A 20669-nucleotide genomic window follows, 5' to 3' on the forward strand; every position below is an offset into this window, starting at 1 on the left:
GTCAGACGTCAGATCCCCACACTTCTTCGTTGTTGCGGCTACCATGACGGGGGACGGGTAGTCCCGCGGCAACTGCAAACGCCGCCAAGGCCTGGCACGTCCGCAAGGTTGATCGCCGCAACAACGTACGACTCCACCTCTGACGCCTGGACCTTCACATTGGAAACGCACCACTCATTCACTCAAGCTTTTCTTCGTCGCTGTGCCAATACGCAAGGTCTTTGTATCATCGTCCCGGCGACGTGACATTGCCGTGTTTCGGCGACAGTGAGCTCCACTCCAATTCTCCCATGGCAAGATCCCCGATCGGATAGTTGTCGCCATTGATGGCACGCCAGTCGGTACCGTCCCTCAACCTGCCGCCCTCCTACACCTCCATTTCTTCTCCCAGTGCAGGATCCTCCGTACGCACTCCCATGGCGACCTCGGCGCGGGTGTCGAGTGCCTCAAACAATACATTTGTGATGTCGGGTTCTCCTGTAAAGAGTAGCAAGCGGCGGACAGGCTCTCCATATAAACCAAAGATCATTACAACTGTTGGTCAGCGCCCGGCGTGCCTCATAAACGCATCAGTGACATATGTCGGAAAAGACTTGATATACGCGTTCGGCGGCTTCGATCGAGTGACGGACGAGGTCTACAATCATGTTTTGAAATTGAATCTCACCGCACGGCAATGGAGCCTGGTGGACAACTATGGAGATATACCAGGAGTGAGGATGGGCCATACCGCTTGTCTCTGGCAGGGCGATAAACTTTTAGTCTTCGGAGGCGAGAATGAGCATCGCACTCATCTGTCAGAAGTCGTCATATTTGACATCAATACTGCTCACTGGACGCAACCCGAAATCACCGGGCCCATGCCGCGTGGCCGGGCCAGACACGCAGCCGTGATCCACGATGATAAATTGTTCATTTGCGGTGGGCTGAGCGGGACCGACAACAATGCAGTGCTTGATGACATCTGCTTTCTCGACCTGAAGACATGGACCTGGAGCCGAACATGGCGGTTTGTCCCCCGCTACGACCACTCCAGTTGGGTATGGGGCGGTAAGATCTGGGTGAGTGGTGGGATGAATGATGAGACTGAAAGAACAAGTGAGATGTGGTGGCTGGACTTCAGAGGCTCGCCTCTGTTTGAAGGTGAACCAATTTACGGTGTCGAGGACGCCAGGTCACTCAGCGATCGTTTCTCAAGCTTCCAGCATTCGACGCCGCCAGCATCGATCTTTGGATCCGGGCACTACGCTGCCAATACGAGCAGCGTCCAATCAAATTCCGCAACTCAAATCCAAAGAGCACCGCCCATCGCTCCCGGAGCAATCAGCAGTGTGAAGTTCATATCCTCTCCAAACCTTCCTATGCAAAATGTGGGCACTCATTTCCACGTGTTCAGTTCGGGCTGCATGCTAGATTTCGTAACCGCCTCAACAAATATTCCCCTGGAAACCTCCCTCTCCGCACTCGATCTGGACTCACTCCGCTGGCAAAAGCTTGCAGATGGCAAAGATTTGTTCAGTCCTGATTACAGATGGCATTACTGTTGTCTCGATGCCGACGGTACCCACGCATGGCTTCTCGGCTGTCCTCGTGAAGGCCATGGTCTTGCTAATGGTGATTCGGAGGAGTATCTGAGCGATGTTCTACCCATCGATTTGCGTAAATTCGGATTGCTCGGCAACAAGATGAGCGCAGAGGCGCGGATCGAGGCGAAGATGCCCACTTCAGACAGCCATACGTCGTCACACCTTTCAGCGATCGGAGCAGATCTTGGCAGAACGTTCAATCAGCCTCCCGAGACAGGCTCTGGTACCGATTTCACCGTTACTGCGCTACGAGATGAGAATTGCGATTCGGAATCGGGTTCGGACGAAGATCCATCCTCGCCCAATTACCCTAGCTCGGTATCGGAGCCGAACCCGCACACGTCACAACCTATACATGTGCACAGATTAATACTCAGCGCACGTTGGCCACATTTTGCTCGTCTTTACAGTGCTCAAATGTCTGAATTCCACACACGACGCATGTATATTCCTGAGCCCTACTCAGCAGTGCGCGCTTTCCTATATTATCTTTACACGGATTCAATATCAAGCTCCTCGGCAGAGGACAGCACCATACCTGGCCCAACTTTGGAAGATGTCGCAAACATGTTAGTTATGAGCAACCTCTACGACATGCCTCGTCTTCGCCAGCTATGCGTGAATCGTCTGCAGCGAGATATAGATGTCCAACATGCAGCTCTCATTTTCGATCGGGCGAGTACTGCACAGGAGGACTGGCTCAAACGACGTGCAGCTAGCTTCTGCATGACACATTTCGGCAGAGTTGTGAGAACAGAGGGCTATTCACGCCTGAAGAAATCTGCCATGATCGAGCTGAGCAGAGGTGTGGACGTCGAAGGTCGCATTGTCGGTGGTGACGAACTTGAAGTACTGGGCGGCCTGGGCGGAGCCAGGATCGGGAGTGGAATAGGTCTTCCTTGGGGTAATGGACGGAAAAGAGGACGACTTGGGAGCATGAGTGGCACGACAATGGACGGTGATATGGACGACACTGAAGCAGATATGGATGGAAGCGACGAAGGCATGGAACTATCATGATTAGGGCTTATGATTACTTGTATATTTTTGGAGTTTCGACGCAAACGGCGAGGTGTAGGCCTGGCGCCTTGGGCAATCTTCTGGGAATGGAATGTGATGGCAATATGCTATATGCGTCGAAAGCTTTGCTCGTACATACCGATGATCATCTGTGACGGTTCACCACCATGGCTGTAAGTACATCGAGTCATACCTTGGTTACCTCAGCAGAACTCCTCCCTATACATCTACTTCTCTCGGGCAATCTCTGGCGAGTCTGCTCGGCTTCGGTGCGCATGTCTTGGTATATGCACCAGCGGCGTGGACCGCAACTCAGGGCTGCGATGGCTCGGTGGAATCCGTAAAATGGTACAAGGCGCTTTCAGCTAAAAGAATATGATAATGTACAGCTATGCCTCTCATGAGTCTCAATTGTGATGTCTCTTTTTCGGCCATTGGCTACGAGCGCGGAGTGGTTGATGCATCGCATCAGGGTTCCACAGTCACAGCCGCTACCGCTGGCAGCAACAATCTCGGATCAAGCATTTCGGCCCAGCTCAAGGTCCTTCGCCCATCGTCGTCGTCGCCATCCTCATCCTCCATCGTCTCAAACTTTTCGTAGACACGATTGCCGTCTTCGTCGTACTTCTTAGGAGGCAAGTCGCGAGGAGCAAGCTGGATCAGCCAGTCGTTGCCGTCCTTCCCATTGAGCAGCGCAGTACGCGTTACCATACGTGGCTGCCAGTTTGTTGCCGCATTGCAGGCAAGCTCTGTGAAAACAATGGTATCGCCGTGAACTGCTCTCGCCTCTGTATGGGTTGGAAGTGAATTAAGATCAGCTGGTAGGTCTGGAAATTTATTCACGCTGGGATCCAGTTCGGCTTGCTGCTGGTCATCATAACCTCTTTCTCCATCGAGTAGTGCGCCGTCCTCCCAATATTCGTCCACGGCAGACTCATCATTATCATCGTAATTGAGCGCGTCTCCATTGCCGTCAGTGTTGTACTTGTCATAGGACTCGATATATGCGTTCTTGATCCCTTTCCGCTTTTTTGATCGTGTTTCACTGTAGAGATTGCTATTGCGCTTCTTTTTGACCTGGTATTGTGGGTCCCAGCGCTGCTGGAATGGAAATGGCGGCGCGGAGAGGACGACGCCTTCATCACAACACTCGACGGCGGAGAGGCTTATCCTCCGGCGCCAGAGGTCTGGCTCTTGTGAAACTTGATCCACTCGCGCGGAGACAGACTCGTCGCGCACGTTGTCCAAGACTGGTCGAGTAGTAGATCTGTCGAGTTTTTCTTGCAACTTCTGTCTCTCTTCTGCACTCTTGGGAACCCGCAGTCCAAGAGAAGCGAATATCATTCGGTCAGTGCTAGACACGTTGAGGGTAGCCCGGCGTCGGCCGGTGGCTGCGTGGTCTGATGTGGGGTCGACAATTGTGAGAGCAGCTGTCACTGGTGAGGCTTCCTGCCTGTCCGTAAAACTACCCTTGGCATCCGCACGAGAAGCTTTCTTAGACGACTCGGCATCCTCCGAGACGTCAATGCCGCCTGATGCGAGATCGTTGAGCAACTTCTGACGGCGACGCTCAAGTTCTTCTGCCAGATCAGGTCCTCTGCTTAGGGAGCCATCAATGTTCTCTGCCGCCGACTTGCTAGGCCGCTGAAAATTTGCAATGTCATCAGATATGTGACCATGTTGTGCAGAGTGAACGCGCATGTCCTCAAGTGTCGCATCTTTGGGCAGTCTGTTCGTCTTTTTCAGAAACGCGAGCCTCTTAGACTCGGTTCGTCTTTGGTTGCGATTCTTTGTGGCTGGGGAACCTTGGTATGGTACACCTGTCACAGGCTTCAGTTGTTTGATGTGCGACTCCGACTTTCTGTCTGTAAGAGCACTGCTTGCCGCAGCGGCAGCAGCTGGATTGTTGCCTTGATTGACTTTCGTTTGCAACCTGTGCTTAGTGTTGGGGTTTGCGATATGGGTAGAGGGGGGCAAATGAGAGGATGCGCCATTCGTGGAATCATCACTGCTGTCCTCTGAGTCCGACCTTGAATCAGAGGTAGAATCATCAGATTCACTAATCGAGGAGTCATCTGAGCTGTCAGATTCTGACTCGCCATCAGTCTCATCCACGGAGGATAAGGTCTTCAAATTCTTTGCAGCTGACTCCAGTCCGCCGTTCGATTCAGAGTCGTAGGCGAACGTGACACTCAATGGTATTGAGCTTCTCCGATCACTTCCCGAAGATCGAAGCGCGGCGCGTTGTTGTTGCCGTGTAGAGGATCCTACTCTGATTTCGGTCGCATTTCCTGTAGTGGTACGAGGGGCGTTTCTTTGCAGTTTGCTACTACCGCTTTGAGATCCATGTTCTTGCTCATCCTCGTCCTCAGATTGATCTTCCTCTTCATCGTGCTCCGATTCACCTAACTCGAAATCTTCGTCTTCCTCATCATCCTCGTCCTCTTCATCATACTCGTCCGCGATGTCACCGAACGGCACAAGCTCATCGTGACGTTCTGTTCCAGTATCGTTGTCATCCTCTACTCGCTGACGTTTTCGTGGCGGAATAGTCACGTCTGGTCGCGCTGGTCGTTTCAGCAATGGTCGACCGAATGCAACACCATCGACTAGGTGTCTACCGTCTGGCGTGATTTGCGCTCTTCCGGCTAGAGTTCTCGCCCTTACCTCCGCGAAAGACAAAGGTCGAATGACGACTTCATCTTCGTCTTTGCAAACTGCAGATATGACGTCGTAGTGAAAGACCTCGAAGTCAGCGATGGTGACTGAGTAGTCCTCAAGCCCCCAAGAATCGCATTCCAATGGAATGCGCTCATTCACGGCTACAAGAAATTGAGATATTGTCTGTCTCAAATTGAGATCATCAACCGGCCAAACTACGGATATCGTGGGGAGCTCATTGCGACGGACGCGTAATCGCAGACGCATGTCGTACGCTTTTCAGGTGAGCTTGAAGGTCATGTCGAGTACGCGAGATTGATGACAAGCAATGATTCGCAATGCCGTCTGCTTTGAGTCAGTGTTCTCGTTGTCGTCAAGTTTGTGTGCAATTTACTTTTCGCAAGAGCTGCGCTTGACTACCAACCGCAGACACCAAAATGACGAGCCCTAACCCCGAGCTTCGAAACTGCCGTTCTCGCTCAGCATATCCAGGTACGCCAGGCTGTGCTCTACGATAAGAGTACCTACCTACCTAGTAGGTAGGTAATGTCATGAACTATACATTATTGGTCTGCGGGAGTTCTGCACAAAATCTAGTCTATACCATAAATTGGTGAGCATACCTTGGATAGGTAGGTATTTTTAAAATTTGGACGTCGAGTCATTCTGCGTCAAGCTCCGACTTCAGCGATCTCACTTTGCAAATACAATAAAATCACACTTCCATTAATTTAGAGTCTTTCGTGGGTATCATCTCATAGTCGAGGGCAGCTATACACGGCTCAGTATAAAAGAGTGCCAGAGATCTGGATGCTCTCGGTCCCACTGGCTTCGAAATCCTCCACCTTGAAAGTGAGTTTGCCGTCAACTTTCTTCCCCGATGCATCTACAAATGCCTCGCCATCCCACGTCCAGTCCTTGGCGAGCTTCTCCGCCTGGATGCCTGCATTAAAATAGTTGTAGCAAAGTAGCCCCAGAATGCTCTCATTCTGCAGTGTGACATATCCCTCGAGAAGCGTGCCTCGCCTTGGTTGGAAGATGAGGAATTCAGCGCTCAACCAGACATAGGTGACACCATATTCGTCGATACTACGCGAGAATACTGTCCGAACCTCGTCGTTGTTGTTTGCTTGCTTTTCGTTCGGGTGTTCAGAAATTCTGGGATTCGAATACGACAAAACCACGCCTTCGAAAGGAGGATAATATGTCAAGAGCAGCGGAGATATATGCTCGGCGCACAATCCTTCAATTGGAAAGTGTGCTGCGCATGGCGAGACGGATAGGTAGAGAGATTTGGTCGTTTGCACAAATGGCGAGCTGCTTTGTCCTTGGTTTGCGCGCGACACAAGCTACATGCCCTTTGGTCAGCGAGGATGCTTCACAGATTTTTATTGCTGCCTTACCTGAGCCTTTTCTTTGGCGTGTACTCTCGCCATGGCGAAAGACTTCAGGTGATTGCTTCGAATATTGCAGGCAACTCACTTGAATCACCGGCAAGCGCACTCTGTCATCGCACCGTATCTTGCAATGTTGCAGGCGCTTCTCAAAGATTTCTTATGTATAGAAAGCGACTACAGCCAGTAGGCTCATCGCATCAGGGCTCACTTGTGCAAACCTCGCAAGCCATGCGTCAAAGGAGTTGGCCCGAACACGAATTTTGACAATCTGGAGGCCGAAAGAGCCCGTAGCAATTGATGGGCCGAATCGTTCCCAGGAACCATCCAGGTACAGCCGCGCCTAAAACGACACGCATCTTTGTTCGACTTTCCGTTCCAAACGACCCGTGTACGGAGTGCAAGTGGTTGATCAACGCCGTGGCTATACACGCACCAGCACGACGAACGTCAGATTATTTCGAGGGAACTGGTTTCGTAAATGCACCTCACATTTTACAGTAACGTCAAGGAAATTCGGCTCAGGGAAACGTTGTGAAACTTGCAGCTCGTGTCCGTCTCGTCAGGGCCTCTGCAATCCATTGTCTCTCTGGCGCTTTCCAAGAACTGATCGCCATCCCGCGACCGAATCCGACAATGTCATCCAATCTGCTTTCCATTGCCGGCTGGTATTTTTTGCCTAGCGTAAGGAGCAAGATACGTCCTCCTTTCGTACGCAGGCTGACCTCGTGTTTCACAGCTTGTCACGGGCTATGTGCAAGCAGCACTGTATGCCGTGTTCATCCGCGCAGGAGAACCTAAGCCAGCACCTGGTTCGCTTCGTTATGTTCGCGATCGGAGACGTATCCAAATCCTCGTCATCGTCGCCTATCTTGCGTACACGGTATATGAAACCGATCATCAGCTGTTAGAAACGTCGGATCTTTACAACCTTCTGGGTGTCCCGCATGATGTCGAGGATAAGGCACTGCAATCGCGCTTTCGAAGACTGTAAGTCATCATATTTCAGCAAGCTGCAACCCCTTTTCACATGCGATGGGTTTCTGACATTTGAATTTAGCACGGTGCAAATGCATCCAGACAAGGTTGCCGAGCCACACAAAGCCAAAATGGAGGCTTTGTATGTGAACATGAAATTCGCTCGAGACGTATTGGTCGATCCGGCTAAGCGATTCGCCTACGATCGCTTTGGACCCAGCATTTTCACTTGGCAGAATAGCAAAACCGCGCGTGACTTTGTCTCTGTGGGTGTGATGAACATTGCTGGATTCTATGCCAGCAGCGCTGGCGCACTCGTTCTGTTGGCCGTGGCCGGCTATCTGCGAGCTGCAATGTTCTGGCGTTACCTCACCATGGCGGCGCTCTTCGTCGCAGAGCTCTACATTGTCTCCAGACCTACCTCGCCGTGGTTGCTGGCTAATGCTCTGAATCCGTTCCTCACGATGACTGGCCTACGACTCCCTTATCTGCCGTTTCAGCTCATCTCTTTGTTGCGCAAGTTGACGTTGACGTTTTTCATTGCACTGTCACAATTGGATCCGCTACTTCGCGATCCACAAAAGCAAAATCTGGAAGAAACCGGTCCTGCGATCATGGCTCAACGTTTGAACCATATCAATGTTTTGACCAACGCCGCGGAGGCTGAGTTAGGGCGCCTACTCAGTATGGAGCTCATGCCGTTCGTAGGAGAGCCATCTTCCGCCAATGTCCTGCGCTCGAGCCTCAAGGAGTGGCTAGTACAGAACACTGTTCGCAACGATCCTGCGGTCAAGGCGGCTGCTGCAAATGTGCTCGAGGAGAAGCGGGTGCCGAGCTCGAGTCATGATGTGCCGCTCGCTGCAGCGGAATGATGACGACGACCAATCACCCCTGGACAGCAAACCTAGTCCTGCTGGACGGACTCTTCCTTCGCGGAATTCAAAATTACATCACATCATCCCAAGACCACGGACGAATCGAACTTCGTCGGCGTTTCGCTCCAACGCTCTTCGCATGGCCAATCCGTACTGTCGTTCAGCATCTTCCTTGGCCCTCTCTTCGATGGAGCGGGCTTGCACTTCTATAGCATCGTGCCAAGCATTATCTCCCAGAGGATCTTCTCGGCCGAAGCCAAGCAGGCCCAAACGACCGTCGCCTGTCCACAGCAGTAGGTCTCTCCGGTTGATGTCGCGACGCCCTCTGTCAAGATGGACAGCTGCAGATGCGTTGGTGGCCATCAGCTTTTGGATGATGTCGCCTTGGCCTGGCAGCTCGGATCCTGATCCTGACCAGATCCCGGCTGGTTGTGAGTCACCAGCCACAACTTCACTTGTGGCACCATGTACGATGTCACTGTTGATGTTGAAAGTCCTGACGTGCGAATAGCCATCACGTTCTACCCACTTCACATTGCCATTACCGTCGCTGAATACGACTCGGCCACCATGAGCAGCCACAGAAAGCAATTTACTTGAGGAAGCTGTTTGACGATTATGGTAGAAGCGGGCATCGGGCAAGCCATACAGCTCGAGCGAGCCTTTACCCTTGTATTCCGCGGCTGCAAGTATCGTTCGGCCAGGCTGACTGCGCGCCTCCTGAAGCATAGCCGCGGTTGTACTTGGATTGCGCATCAAGTCAAGATCACGGCCTAGGAATGGGTGAGCAATCTGTGCTAAGCTAGCAATTCGTGCGCCACTGAAGATCGTCCTTCGAAGGCGCGGAAAGAATCTTCGATCGTACTCCAGGAGGGATGTGAAACGTCCGGCAACCCACATTGAGCTTTGATCTTGTGCTCCCTCGGCGTGGTTGAGGATCGAGAGTGGACCCGGCTGTGGCAGTGTCGCGTACGTGCGGGCACTTCCACTGATCAACTCAACATTGTGATTCGTCGTTGAGCCTGCAAATGCTCGGTCGCGGGCATCGTTGAGGTGAATGGTCATGTTGGTCCCAATAGCGACGGACCCGTCGGAGCTAGCTTCTGACAGTGCCGTGATTGGGAATGGATAGTTTTTAGTTGAGCGTATACCCAAGGTCACCAGATCCACCTCATGAAGCAGATTCTGAACAGCAAAATAGCCCACCCGAGAGCTGTTTTCGATGGAAACACATTCAACAGCGCCAGTGTCTGTCATGACGCCATCATTTTGAGGAGCGTGTCCTGACAGCAACCCAGGCTTGCTCCGCGCTATGATTTCACCCTTGCCACCCAGAGAGAAGGTGGACCGCGCCGAAATGTCCCAGATGCAAATACTACCATCATCAAGTGGTGAGATCACATGAGAACTATCGAAGGCGGATTGGCCGCCTAACATGCCGACGCCGGTGGCTTCCCGAGTCAATGATCGGTCCCTGTTTGGTAATTTCGGGAGCTTCAACCACCCAATTGCCAGGGGCGCGCAACGGTGTATATACTCTTCGTAGTAATCAATCGCCTCGGATGGATAAGCAGGTTCCCAACTTGCGAGTGCACGAGCGCGCAACACTTTTGATGAATGATCCTTGACAGGCTCGGTCACTGATGTGAGCCGTTCTGCCGTCGATGTCATATCAGGTTGGGATGAAGATTGGCTGGGCAGCTCGGCCATTGCATTCCGTAACCTCACCAGCTCCGCGTCCTGTTCACGGAGTAGCTGTAGCTGTCGCCGCAACTTCTCGGTCCGTGAATTCTCGTAGCATACTACTTTCCAGAGCGAGGCGTCTCTAGCCAAGAATGTATAACGCGCCGCCACATATTGCATGCACACGAGAGATGTCACATCGAGGACTACCAGGTTTATTCCGATCAGCATGAATTTATTTTCGATGTGTCCATCGACCCGGGACAATCTTACATGAAAATATGAGAAGCACGACTTCGTCTGGCAAGATGCACATCTTGTCGCCCGTGACTGTAGGCATTCTTGCAATCTGCTTGACGATCGGAGGAGGTAAGACTGCCAGGACAGTGCAACATAACATAAAGATGCATACGGCATTGACAAGAGCGGATGCGGTAGTTCAGCGTTGAGGGATAGTCGAACAGATTCCAGCGCGTTCTATCAGCATGGTCGCAAGGTAACGCAGGCGAGCACGAGGACCCAGGCGTACCCTGGACTGCGTCGATGCAGATATGGCATTACGTGCGGCCTCTATGATCTGTTCAGCTGTACGGTGATAAATGCTCAAGATTCGCGAGAAAATGTACAACCCAAACCTCATCGGAGAGGTTGGGTTGTCGTTCCCGGGTCATCTTCACTGTCATCAGCTCAACAACCCTAAGTATGGAGCCCAAATCTACCCCAATCTGCCAGGTCGACCCTAAAGAGATGGCATCGGTCATGCAGGTGTCCACAAGCTCCGGCTTGCTGCGTCTCCACGTATCTTTGGCTGTTTCGGATTTAGAATGGCGGAACTCACCTACCTGCGTGCCGAGATTGACATGATTCGTAAAGTTCGGCTGGCATGATCTATATTGTGTGCGCACGACGGTTATATGTATATGATGACATCGAGGGAGAATAGCGGACAGGGGCATTGTCGCACTACTACAGTATGCAGATGACTATCATCAATGTTGAATGAAGCCTCGGAAGTGATGAATGACGATGTTCCTGTGCATAGCCCGAGGGATTAATCGTGAGGAATGAGGCGTCCAGGCAAGCACGTGATATACCGCGCTAAATTCACATCGCAGCCCCAAGCCCCAGATCGAATCTGACGAAGCACAGGAGCGCAAAGCCTCCAGGGCTGGGAGCGTAGAGCGAGAAAGCCCGGATCAACCCCGTTCAAATTGCCCCATCTCATCGCGCACGCGCGACTGGCAACGAGAGGGAGACGAAACCTACCGTATGCCTACACAGGCTATGGTCCAGCACGATGTCCAACAACGCCGCAAGCCTCCCTTGGCTTCACTCCTCCTCTTACATGTCATCACCCCATAACATCGTCGTACCTCTTCTGCAATCGGCATCATCACCAACTCCCCATATTCGCCGTAAACCACATTTTGCTGTCCCTGCACGACCCTCTCGCATGTCGCTTGCGCCGTAAGTCGAAGACTTGGTCATCACCGCCCGTCGCAATCAAGCGTCACACCGCACAGGCGCCCACGACAATCCGAGTGCCGACGGCTTCACTTCACCACCGACATCAATTGATACCGAGACAACATCGCTGTCATCCCAAGAAATTGCGAACACGACATTCCGGCCATCTTGAATTCTGCCCGCCATGGCGAGCAGTTCCAAGCCAACAGCCAAACATGCCAAGAAGACCCGCATAATCATACTGCATCTTTCGCCAGACAGTCTTTCTCAATTCCCTTCCGATAGCGCAGATGTAGATGTGCCGAAGTCGTCCGTCAAACCCGATCCGTCGCCATCAATACAAGTTACCGATGAGGACGCCAATGACTCCAATGCGACGCCCGTGCCTGCGACTGGAACTGAAGCGAGCGAGAACAACTCATTAGCGCCGCCTGATGGCGATGGAAAGAAAAAGAAGGGAGGTGCCATAGCCGGTCGCAAGCGCGCTCCGCCTTCGATAGACCCATTCGCTCTACCCAAAGAACGAAGCAAACCAGGTCCCAAGAAGAAGCCAAGATTGTACGTATCAATATCCAGTTCGTCAGTGGACAACATCCAACCGGCAGTGCTGTAACATCTCAGGCATCCGATACGCTATCATGACATCACGTATCAAAGCTAATGGTTTGATTTACAGGGGTCCCGACAAAGGCGTGGTGATGACTGGATCTGCCGCAAATGCAGCACACAAGCTTGGTCCAAAGGCCCACATGGGTCCGATCAATGCCGGTCTTCGTGCACTGGATCGTACTGGCAAGCCTTGCCGCAGATGGGAGCGTAAAGGGCTCGTCCTGAAGTCCTTCACCGGCACAACTTGGGGCATGAACACTTGGAAAGCACCTCCACGCGACACCGGATTCAACGGTGATGTCAAGAGTGATAGTGCCGGCTCAAGCGAGATCAAGCCGACCCAAGAAAGCAGTGCTGTCGCCAGTGAAAGAAGCCAAGGTGCTGCTGAGCCCCAAGACGTGACCATGAATGGACTCGAGAGCTCGCCTGCACCAATCCCTGCCTAAAAGCAGCCGAGGAGTCTACGAAACGCAACCTCACCCTCTTCCACATTGAGATCTTGGTCGATGCGCCTGAAGACACGAGAACGTCTATGGCATGACCTCAGCAGTTCACTAGAGCTGTCCTCAAACATGGGCACTGATTGGGAGATCCGAGTTGATGTTTATTGTGTGACCACTATTATACGATGCGTTGTACTACTATTTAACGATGATTAGCATTTAGCGAGGCGTTGGGAGTCAAACTGATGGATGGCGATGGCTAGATAGGTGGCCTTGTCATTGTTTTCATGCGGATATCGACGTATCCGTGGACGGGTTGATTTATCGGAGATCATATCTGAGTGAGCCAGAGCGCACAAGGTTAATAAGCTCAAGCTTACTAGGCAGAATTGAACGCAGGAATATACATGAACGGACTGCTTCTTTGAATACTTAATCAACGACGATGTCTCCTGTTCTATTCTTAACCACTTTGCTATAATCGTCCTTTTCATTATTCTCGCACGAAACTTGGTCGTCTGTGAGAGCCTCGGAGACGATGTGCCGGGCCATCCTGCTCATTCTCAATTGAACGGACGCCGAACGCGAAGCGCATGCGCACTTCCCCGCCGCGTTGAGCACCGCATCGCGTGTGCCATGTTCCTACGACCACCTTAAAGGACAAACGAACCTCCGGAATCGTCTTTGCACCGCGTGGACAGATACTGCCAAAAGTGAATGTAGTTTGACATTGCGAATGCATCATGTAACAGAGGTTGCGCGATATTGCAGCATCTAAGACAATAGGCGAGCCGCTAACCCGTTGCCTGCTTATCACCATTCCGTAATACTGTAAAGACATCGACTCACGTCTTTCGCCGCTTCGTTCCTGCTGATAGCGCAGCGCCGGAGAGCACGAGACCACTTTGCAAGCTAAGAGCAGATGTCTGGTCATCGCTCAGGTCAACCACTCTTGCCGCATTCAGGCGCATTGTCATCACCTCGACGCCCGCCATATGGTGGTGCTGCAGCAACATCGAGCCAACGGACAGCGTCAACGTCACACTTGAGACAGGCTTCGCGCGGACAATCAGAATATCCATCCGGTGATATGGATTCGGAGAGTATGATGGCCAGTGGGTACACCGGAAGTAGGAGGAGGTCCATCACCAGCGGTGGAGCAAATACCAACTGGGCGAATGATGCTAGTCGATATGGTGTGGGTCCTGACGACTATGGCACATTCTTCGTCCCATCATATCTTCGACACTCACGATACATGGAGCGGCTGCGGAAAACCTGCATTACCTCGGACGTTCACGATCAAGAGCAAGGGAATCGAAGCGTGGCAGGGCGACACATACCACATTCTACAAGTTCAAGCAGTGTGAACTTGAGCAAGACATGTGGTACATCCCACGTACACCGACGAGTTGTTCAAGATGTTGTTGAACGGCTCCCTTCCCACTTGGCCATCGACGAAAATCTCGCTCCTCTTCCTAGCCGCTGGAACAACGCAGACAAGCAGCAGGGATTGGCCATCACAGCGGATGGTACCGAAGTCAAGTTCGCCGGGGGAGCGAAAAGTCAAGATGAGGCTGCCGCAGTCCGGGCGAACTTTCCCATGCCAAAAGCATGCGGCATCTTTTATTTCGAGATAACTGTCCTGTCGCGAACGAAAGACTTAAGTTGTATAGGCATAGGCTTTTGCAGCCCCAAGGCGAGTCTCTCCCGGGCGCCGGGTTGGGAGGCGGAATCTTGGGGCTATCACGGAGACGATGGAATTGCTTGTGCGGCCACCTCACAGGGAAAGACATTCGGTCCCAGGTTCAACAGGGAGGATGTTATCGGATGTGGCGTAAACTTCCGGACGGGTGTTGCTTTCTTCACCAAGAATGGTGTTCACTTAGGTAAGACCACAGAGTCCTTCCGAAATCACTGCGAAATTGACACAACGTGCGCCCCAGGAGATGCATTCCACGGCATCAAAGCGAGCAACTTATACCCCACGGTGGGTTTGAAAAAGGCCAACGAACACCTTCGAGTAAACTTCGGTCGTCAGCCGTTTGTTTTCGACATCGATAGCATGATGCTCGAAGACAAGCAGGCTGCAATGAATGAGATTAGCAAAACCGACGTTTCGGCATTGAATCCTCCCGATGATGAGGACACACTGATCAAGACCCTTGTAGGGCAATACCTTGCTCATGATGGATACATAGAAACCGCGAAGGTCTTCTCTAAGGAGGTGAATACCGCAGATTATCCATTGAGCGGCAAGCAACCATACCAGCTGAGCAACGAAGAAGACGACATTCACGCAATCCAACGACAGCGCATACGGAGGAGCATTCTTGATGGTGATGTTGATCGGGCTCTCAAATACACGACATCATACTACCCCCACGTGCTGGAGACGGGGCAGAATAGAGACGTCTACTTTCGCCTCCGCTGTCGGAAATTCATCGAAATGATGAAACGATCAATGGACCAGGGGATCATGGAGTCGTCGCCAGTCACTGCGACGAAAAGAGGTGGCTCCTTTGGCAGTGACGGTCATGATGGTGGCATGAGGGACGATAGCGAAGAAGACGATGAGGATGATGAAGATAAGGATCACGATGTGGTGGATGCAGAGGACGATGAAGACGATGAAGAAGAGGATGAGGAGGAGGAAGAGGAGGGTGATGATGAAGACGGCGAAGACGACGATGGAAAGGAAGATGAGGACGACGAGGACGAATCAGACACGCAGATGGAGCTGGACGACCAATTTCAACGCGAGACATCTGATCCTCTTATCAAAGACGACGATCATATGGAGATATCACAAGAACTGCCACCTCGAAACTCAAAGCTAAAAGGCGCCGATTTACTCACGGCATCAATATTATATGGACAGGAACTACGACAAGAATTCGGCAACGACCCAAAGCCACAAAATCAAAAACATCTCAACGATATTTTCTCGGTCATGGCCTACCACAGTTATGCAGAAAGTCCAGTATCACATCTATTCGATGTCAGCGGCCGCGCGCAGATCGCGGAGGAGGTCAATGGCGCGATACTGGGTAAGTCTCTTTTGGTCATCTCATCCTCATGCGCGCTGTTGGGTTTGTTGCTAATCATGCGCGATCATAGTTTCGCTTGGTAAACCGTCCGATGCAGTATTGGAGACACTCTACGCGACCACCGAGGTGCTACTTGATGATACGGCGCGGAAGACTGGTGGCGCGGCGGCTTTAATCAACTTACGGAGAGATTTCTTGCAACCTTAAAAATCAAGCAATATACCATCATCAATTGCATTTCCACATCATCGTTGCTCTCGCTTTCTTCGCTCAATAAACAAAGTATCACGAGCATGCTAGTGTATGCATATCTGTGCAGGCCGTACACCGTGGGGGCACAGTGTTAAGCCGAATCAAGCCGATGATCATATCCATTCGTCACACAAACACATTTGCTCCATCATTATTCGTTAATATGGTTACATCTGAGCGCATGCCCTTGGAACAAGTCGTTATATTGGAATCCAGTCTCTGAGATCAGACCTGGAGCTCTCATTTTGAGCAAGCCGATCAGGGCTTTGCCGCCCCAAGAATCCGGGTGGGAGATTGCTTTACTCCTTGTCAGCTGCAAAGGCCTTGAGGTCCTCGAGGTTGATTTTGCCCAGCGCCTTCTCGTTGGTCGCGTTCAAGAAAACCTTGGGCACGATCTTGTCGCCGGCGGGTTCGCTCTTGCGGGCATTGAATGCCTCGAGCCATCGGGAGGTGCACAGGCACCATTTGCACCCGGCCTTCATGCCGGGGATGACGCGGAGGTCGTTACCGCGTTGTGCCTGTGGGATTCAGCGTTAGATGCATCCCGGGTCGCGTTGGCCTCGAGCTCATTGGAAGGAGCTTACGCTGAACTCAAGGAATTCGTCGGTTACTTCAGCGGCAATAGCGTGGTTGCCGTGGTCAGAGGCGGGAACCTCGCAGTAGCCATTTCGAAGGAAACCGGTCACTGGGGAAGTCGAGTGCAAAGCCAAAGGCTGCTTAAAAACTGTTCGATCGTCAATCAGTATCATGGATTACCATGTCGTATAAGCGATCCGCAGATGTACCATTCAATGATTTGGACATGGTAAGTGGTTGCTGATGATGATGTTGATGTTGAGCGTGGGCCAGGTTTGCAATGAAGACCACAAAGAGGATGCTGGCGAGTAGAGAACGTAGCATTGGTTTAGGAGTCGTGAGCACGGTTTGTGGATTAACAATGGTCTACAAGAGCATACTGGCTCGCCTTGATGAGGTGCAATTTGATGATGCTGGTCTGATAATAAATGACGTAATACCTCAGGGCGGACTATACACATCGGAGACGAATTTGCGGCGCCCGGGCGGGCTTGGGAATTGCAAACGGCCCGGGGAACAATCGATGAGATGAGGCCATTCGATCTCCATCCATCAATCCATTCTCAACGGCGCAACTGCTGGAGACATGACCTGCCAGTCAATCACTCCCATGTCGCTCCAGCGAGTCCCTTTCAAGCACTTCGAGGCGCACCACGTGCGCACTCACGCGCAAGGTTGGTCTGCCTCGGTGATGTCTCATCGTTTCCTTCCATTTGACACTATCATACTATCGACGTAACGCGGGGCACGGGGGTTCCGGACACACGGGGGTTCCGGACGCGAGCTTCATGAATCTTACTACGTTGACTTCAACGCGTTATGGCATCGTCAAAACGCGTCCGAATAAGTCCAAATGAAGGCAGTGTCTTGCTTGCTTTATCTGCTTTGAAGTCAAATACGTGCAGTTCAATCACAGCTGCTGCTAAAGCTTATGGAGTTCCGAAATCAACGCTATACGATAGGATGAAAGGAACTCCTTCGCGAGAAGATTATGTACCACCGAAGATGAAACTCAGTCCTATAGAAGAAGAGGTACTTCTAAAAGACATCTTGAAGCTAGATTCTCAAGGATTATCGCCAACCACAAACCTGGTACGATCAATGGCCAATTCTATCTGCCAAGCCAAAGGAACTCCACCAGTCGGCCAAAATTGGGCTAGGACATTCATAAAGCGTACTCCTGCCCTGACAATCAAACTAGGAAGGACTTACGAGTGCCAAAGAAGATTGTGTGAGACTCCGGAAGTCATTGAAAGCTGGTTCGCCCTGGTACGCAACACAATCAACAAGTATGGCATCTTGCCTGGAGACATGTACAACTTCGATGAGACTGGCTTTCAACTAGGACAAATATCTACTTCCAAAGTAGTCACTTCTGTTGAGAAGCAAGGTCGGCCAAAGCAGATTAAACCTACAGGTACTGAATGGGTCACAGTGATCCAAGGAGCTTGTGCAGACGGATCAGCTATACCGCCTTTTATCATCTTCAAAGGCAAAGAAGTCAACTATGGATGGGTCTGCGAAGGCTTGCCTGCAACGTGGATGTTTACAGCAAGTCCACGAGGTTGGACAAACGATCAAATTGGACTACAATGGATCCATCACTTCGCTAAACACACAAAGTCGAAGACAATTGGTAGCAAGCGGCTGCTGATTTTAGACAACCATGGGAGCCATACGACACCAGAGTTCACTTCTTTTTGCAAAGATAACAACATTGTCCTTTTGTGGATGCCGTCTCATACGTCGCATATGCTGCAGCCGCTTGATGTTGGTTGTTTTGGCCCTTTGAAGCAAGCCTTCTCAAAACGGACTCAAGGCTTGATTCGCAACCATATCTTCCATATCGACAAGAGCACCTTCATGGCAACGCTCTACGCAGCATATATCGATGCGATAACATCGAACAACATCCGAGCAGGCTTCAGAGGCTCTGGTTTGCACCCCTTCGACCCTGAAGTAGTGTTGTCCACGTTGGACCCGATATTTCCATCACCTCCGCGGCCTCTTTCACAAGGTTCATGGTGTACAAAGACCCCAAAGACTACTCAAGAAGTTGATCAACAAGCTACATTGATCAAACGGAGGCTTGAGAGGCATCAGAGCAGTTCACTAACTCCAATATTCGAAGCCTTAAATCAACTTTCTAAAGGAGCTCAAATGATTGCAACTTCAGCAGCTCTTCTTCAATCACGAGTTACAGATCTAGAAGCAGCTAATGCTGCAACGCACATACGCAAATCAAGGAAAAGGAAGTCAATCCCAGCAGATGATGCTTTGTCAGTCCAAGCAATACAACGCTTAGTAGACACAGAGGAGGTAGAAGCACAAATAATAGAGGAGATGCCAAGGCCTGCCAAGCGGACAGCGAGGTGTAGCAAATGCAGATCAACAGCTCATACAGCCAGAACTTGTACAGCATAAGAGATAGCATTGATGTATTATATCCTTCATTTTGAAGACTATACATAAATTATTGATCAAGATATTCATTCTTGAATGCAACGCATTCAAGAATCGTGTCCGGAACCCCCGTGTGTCCGGAACCCCCGTGCCCCGCGTTAGTTATTGCCGATCATCTAAGCAAATGCGCAGCCAACGAATACACCACGCTTCAAATGTACTCTCGATGAAACGCTGCATTAACCTTGCTCTCCTCGCTTGAACTTACTGCGTTCTAAAATTCGGCCCTCCAGCATAGCGCCAACATTCGTCTTTGCAATATCTTTGCCTTGACGTTGGACTTGAGCCATCTACTTTTTGAGGCATTCGATTAGGCTCTTGTCGAGGCCTGAGCCTCCGCCTATTGTCCTAGAGGCATCTTATTTAATGAAACCGTCGCAGGCGACCTGCGTGCCCGGAGTCGCCCTCTCAAACGCGCAATTGACAGGCAGGCCCAGCTCAAGAATGGCCACCCTCTTTGTATTCGCATCTGGGGGAAGGGGCTACTCATGAATTTCAATCTTGAATTCGGCAGCCAGCCGTAGATTGCTAAATTTGCGACAAGTTTCAAGGCAGACCTTTTCGATCAGGTTGCGAGCAACGTCGGTGGTCACTGTTTGAATGTCGTGCTCCTCCAACTCTTGGCTGACTTCTATGAATCGGTCATAGAGTGTCTTGAGCTGGATATATTCGGCTTCCTTGGTATATCAATCTTGGTGAAGCTAAAGGAGTGCGTACAGTGGTGACGATTGAGCGAGTTCGAATGAGTGTCAACTATGAGACGGCCATGGCGGCAGGCATGTTGAGGACATGGTGTGTGTGACCGCACACTGTTGTCAAGAATCAAGGCACTAGAGTGAAAGCAAGAGGCTCAGATAATCGTAGACACACAGCATTCAGCACGTGTTACTCGAATGCCTGTAACATTGCTCAACGACAGCAATGCGGCAGTACCTTCCTACTCGCCCATCCGAAACGTTCCCTGACCTGAATATTTGCCCTGGATGGCAAGCACTTGTCTTTTACAGAGCAACATTGAACGTTCTGCACCTATACACAAATCTTCGCCTTCTTCAATGCTCATCTTGGTCAAATGTTTTTCGCATTGGCCGAACTTTATGGTTGGAGCAAGATCTAATCGATCAGCAATACCTCTCGCAACATGTACGAGACTATCATGCTTGTAGCGTCTTTCTCCCAATGCGATGGACAGTCTGTTGTCGCTGTGCTTTGCCATCGCTTCGCGCTGTTGCTTCGTGTTGATTTCAAGGGGTTGCATATGATAATGACAAGTTGGACGCTTAACTCACACTTCCGCTCCCTTCACTTTCAAAGCACCGGTCCATGTTTTCAAGATGGGCCATTGTAGTCGCCGCACCGAGTCACAGAGCAGTCTTGAAGTGTCTTCTGTTTGCTTCGCTGATCTGCAATGATCGAACAAACCTTCCCTCAACGAGCGCGTGAAGAAAACTGGATCATGGGCATTTGCTCCTTTTATGCCTGTACCGCCCAGGTGAGCAGTGAAGTCGAGGCGCGAGATATCTATGGCTTCACTCTTCGCAGAGCCAGATTCAATTCAATCGAAGCTGGGAAATAGATCTTTCACAGTATGTAATGCAACCGAGAATTGAGC

General features: G+C 51.2%; 9 protein-coding genes across 9 annotated transcripts; 4 read left to right on the forward strand and 5 right to left on the reverse strand.

Moving 5' to 3' along the window:
* Positions 1–66: 66 nt before the first annotated feature.
* On the forward strand, positions 67–2956 carry K489DRAFT_377854 (uncharacterized protein). Its single transcript, XM_033604257.1, has one exon. The coding sequence runs from the start codon at positions 327–329 to the stop codon at positions 2604–2606; it is 2280 nt and encodes a 759-aa protein (XP_033462341.1). The 5' UTR covers positions 67–326; the 3' UTR covers positions 2607–2956.
* Positions 2957–3074: 118 nt separating this feature from the next.
* On the reverse strand, positions 3075–5534 carry K489DRAFT_314774 (uncharacterized protein; the record flags this gene model as incomplete). The annotated part of the gene is made up of 3 exons (XM_033601043.1): positions 3075–4436; positions 4527–4712; positions 4878–5534. The coding sequence occupies 3 exons, from the start codon at positions 5532–5534 to the stop codon at positions 3075–3077; spliced, it is 2205 nt and encodes a 734-aa protein (XP_033462342.1).
* Positions 5535–5974: 440 nt separating this feature from the next.
* On the reverse strand, positions 5975–6823 carry K489DRAFT_334082 (uncharacterized protein). The gene is made up of 2 exons (XM_033602178.1): positions 6671–6823; positions 5975–6616 (listed from the first exon to the last, which is right to left on the reverse strand). Exons 1-2 carry the CDS (start codon positions 6701–6703, stop codon positions 6050–6052), a joined length of 600 nt encoding a protein of 199 aa, XP_033462343.1. The 5' UTR covers positions 6704–6823; the 3' UTR covers positions 5975–6049.
* A 290-nt stretch (positions 6824–7113) lies between these two features.
* On the forward strand, positions 7114–8677 carry K489DRAFT_154588 (uncharacterized protein). The gene is made up of 3 exons (XM_033599246.1): positions 7114–7345; positions 7401–7651; positions 7722–8677. The coding sequence occupies exons 1-3, from the start codon at positions 7298–7300 to the stop codon at positions 8509–8511; spliced, it is 1089 nt and encodes a 362-aa protein (XP_033462344.1). The 5' UTR covers positions 7114–7297; the 3' UTR covers positions 8512–8677.
* Positions 8590–10513, reverse strand: K489DRAFT_314436 (uncharacterized protein; the record flags this gene model as incomplete). The annotated part of the gene is made up of 2 exons (XM_033601010.1): positions 8590–10403; positions 10471–10513. The coding sequence occupies 2 exons, from the start codon at positions 10511–10513 to the stop codon at positions 8590–8592; spliced, it is 1857 nt and encodes a 618-aa protein (XP_033462345.1).
* A 968-nt stretch (positions 10514–11481) lies between these two features.
* On the forward strand, positions 11482–13190 carry K489DRAFT_377860 (uncharacterized protein). The gene is made up of 2 exons (XM_033604258.1): positions 11482–12222; positions 12341–13190. Exons 1-2 carry the CDS (start codon positions 11849–11851, stop codon positions 12717–12719), a joined length of 753 nt encoding a protein of 250 aa, XP_033462346.1. The 5' UTR covers positions 11482–11848; the 3' UTR covers positions 12720–13190.
* A 448-nt stretch (positions 13191–13638) lies between these two features.
* On the forward strand, positions 13639–15973 carry K489DRAFT_368489 (SPRY-domain-containing protein; the record flags this gene model as incomplete). Its single annotated transcript, XM_033602955.1, has 2 exons — positions 13639–15766; positions 15864–15973. 2 exons carry the CDS (start codon positions 13639–13641, stop codon positions 15971–15973), a joined length of 2238 nt encoding a protein of 745 aa, XP_033462347.1.
* Positions 15974–15986: 13 nt separating this feature from the next.
* K489DRAFT_377862 (uncharacterized protein) lies at positions 15987–17003 on the reverse strand. Its single transcript, XM_033604259.1, has 3 exons — positions 16804–17003; positions 16603–16742; positions 15987–16536 (listed from the first exon to the last, which is right to left on the reverse strand). The coding sequence occupies exons 1-3, from the start codon at positions 16916–16918 to the stop codon at positions 16318–16320; spliced, it is 474 nt and encodes a 157-aa protein (XP_033462348.1). The 5' UTR covers positions 16919–17003; the 3' UTR covers positions 15987–16317.
* A 2256-nt stretch (positions 17004–19259) lies between these two features.
* K489DRAFT_399526 (uncharacterized protein) lies at positions 19260–20590 on the reverse strand. Its single transcript, XM_033606967.1, has 3 exons — positions 20347–20590; positions 20024–20282; positions 19260–19688 (listed from the first exon to the last, which is right to left on the reverse strand). The coding sequence occupies exons 1-3, from the start codon at positions 20398–20400 to the stop codon at positions 19540–19542; spliced, it is 462 nt and encodes a 153-aa protein (XP_033462349.1). The 5' UTR covers positions 20401–20590; the 3' UTR covers positions 19260–19539.
* Positions 20591–20669: the final 79 nt, after the last annotated feature.

This window comes from Dissoconium aciculare (genome assembly GCF_010015565.1).
Source record: "Dissoconium aciculare CBS 342.82 unplaced genomic scaffold K489scaffold_3, whole genome shotgun sequence".
In the NCBI taxonomy this organism is placed as follows: Eukaryota; Fungi; Ascomycota; class Dothideomycetes; order Mycosphaerellales; family Dissoconiaceae; genus Dissoconium; species Dissoconium aciculare.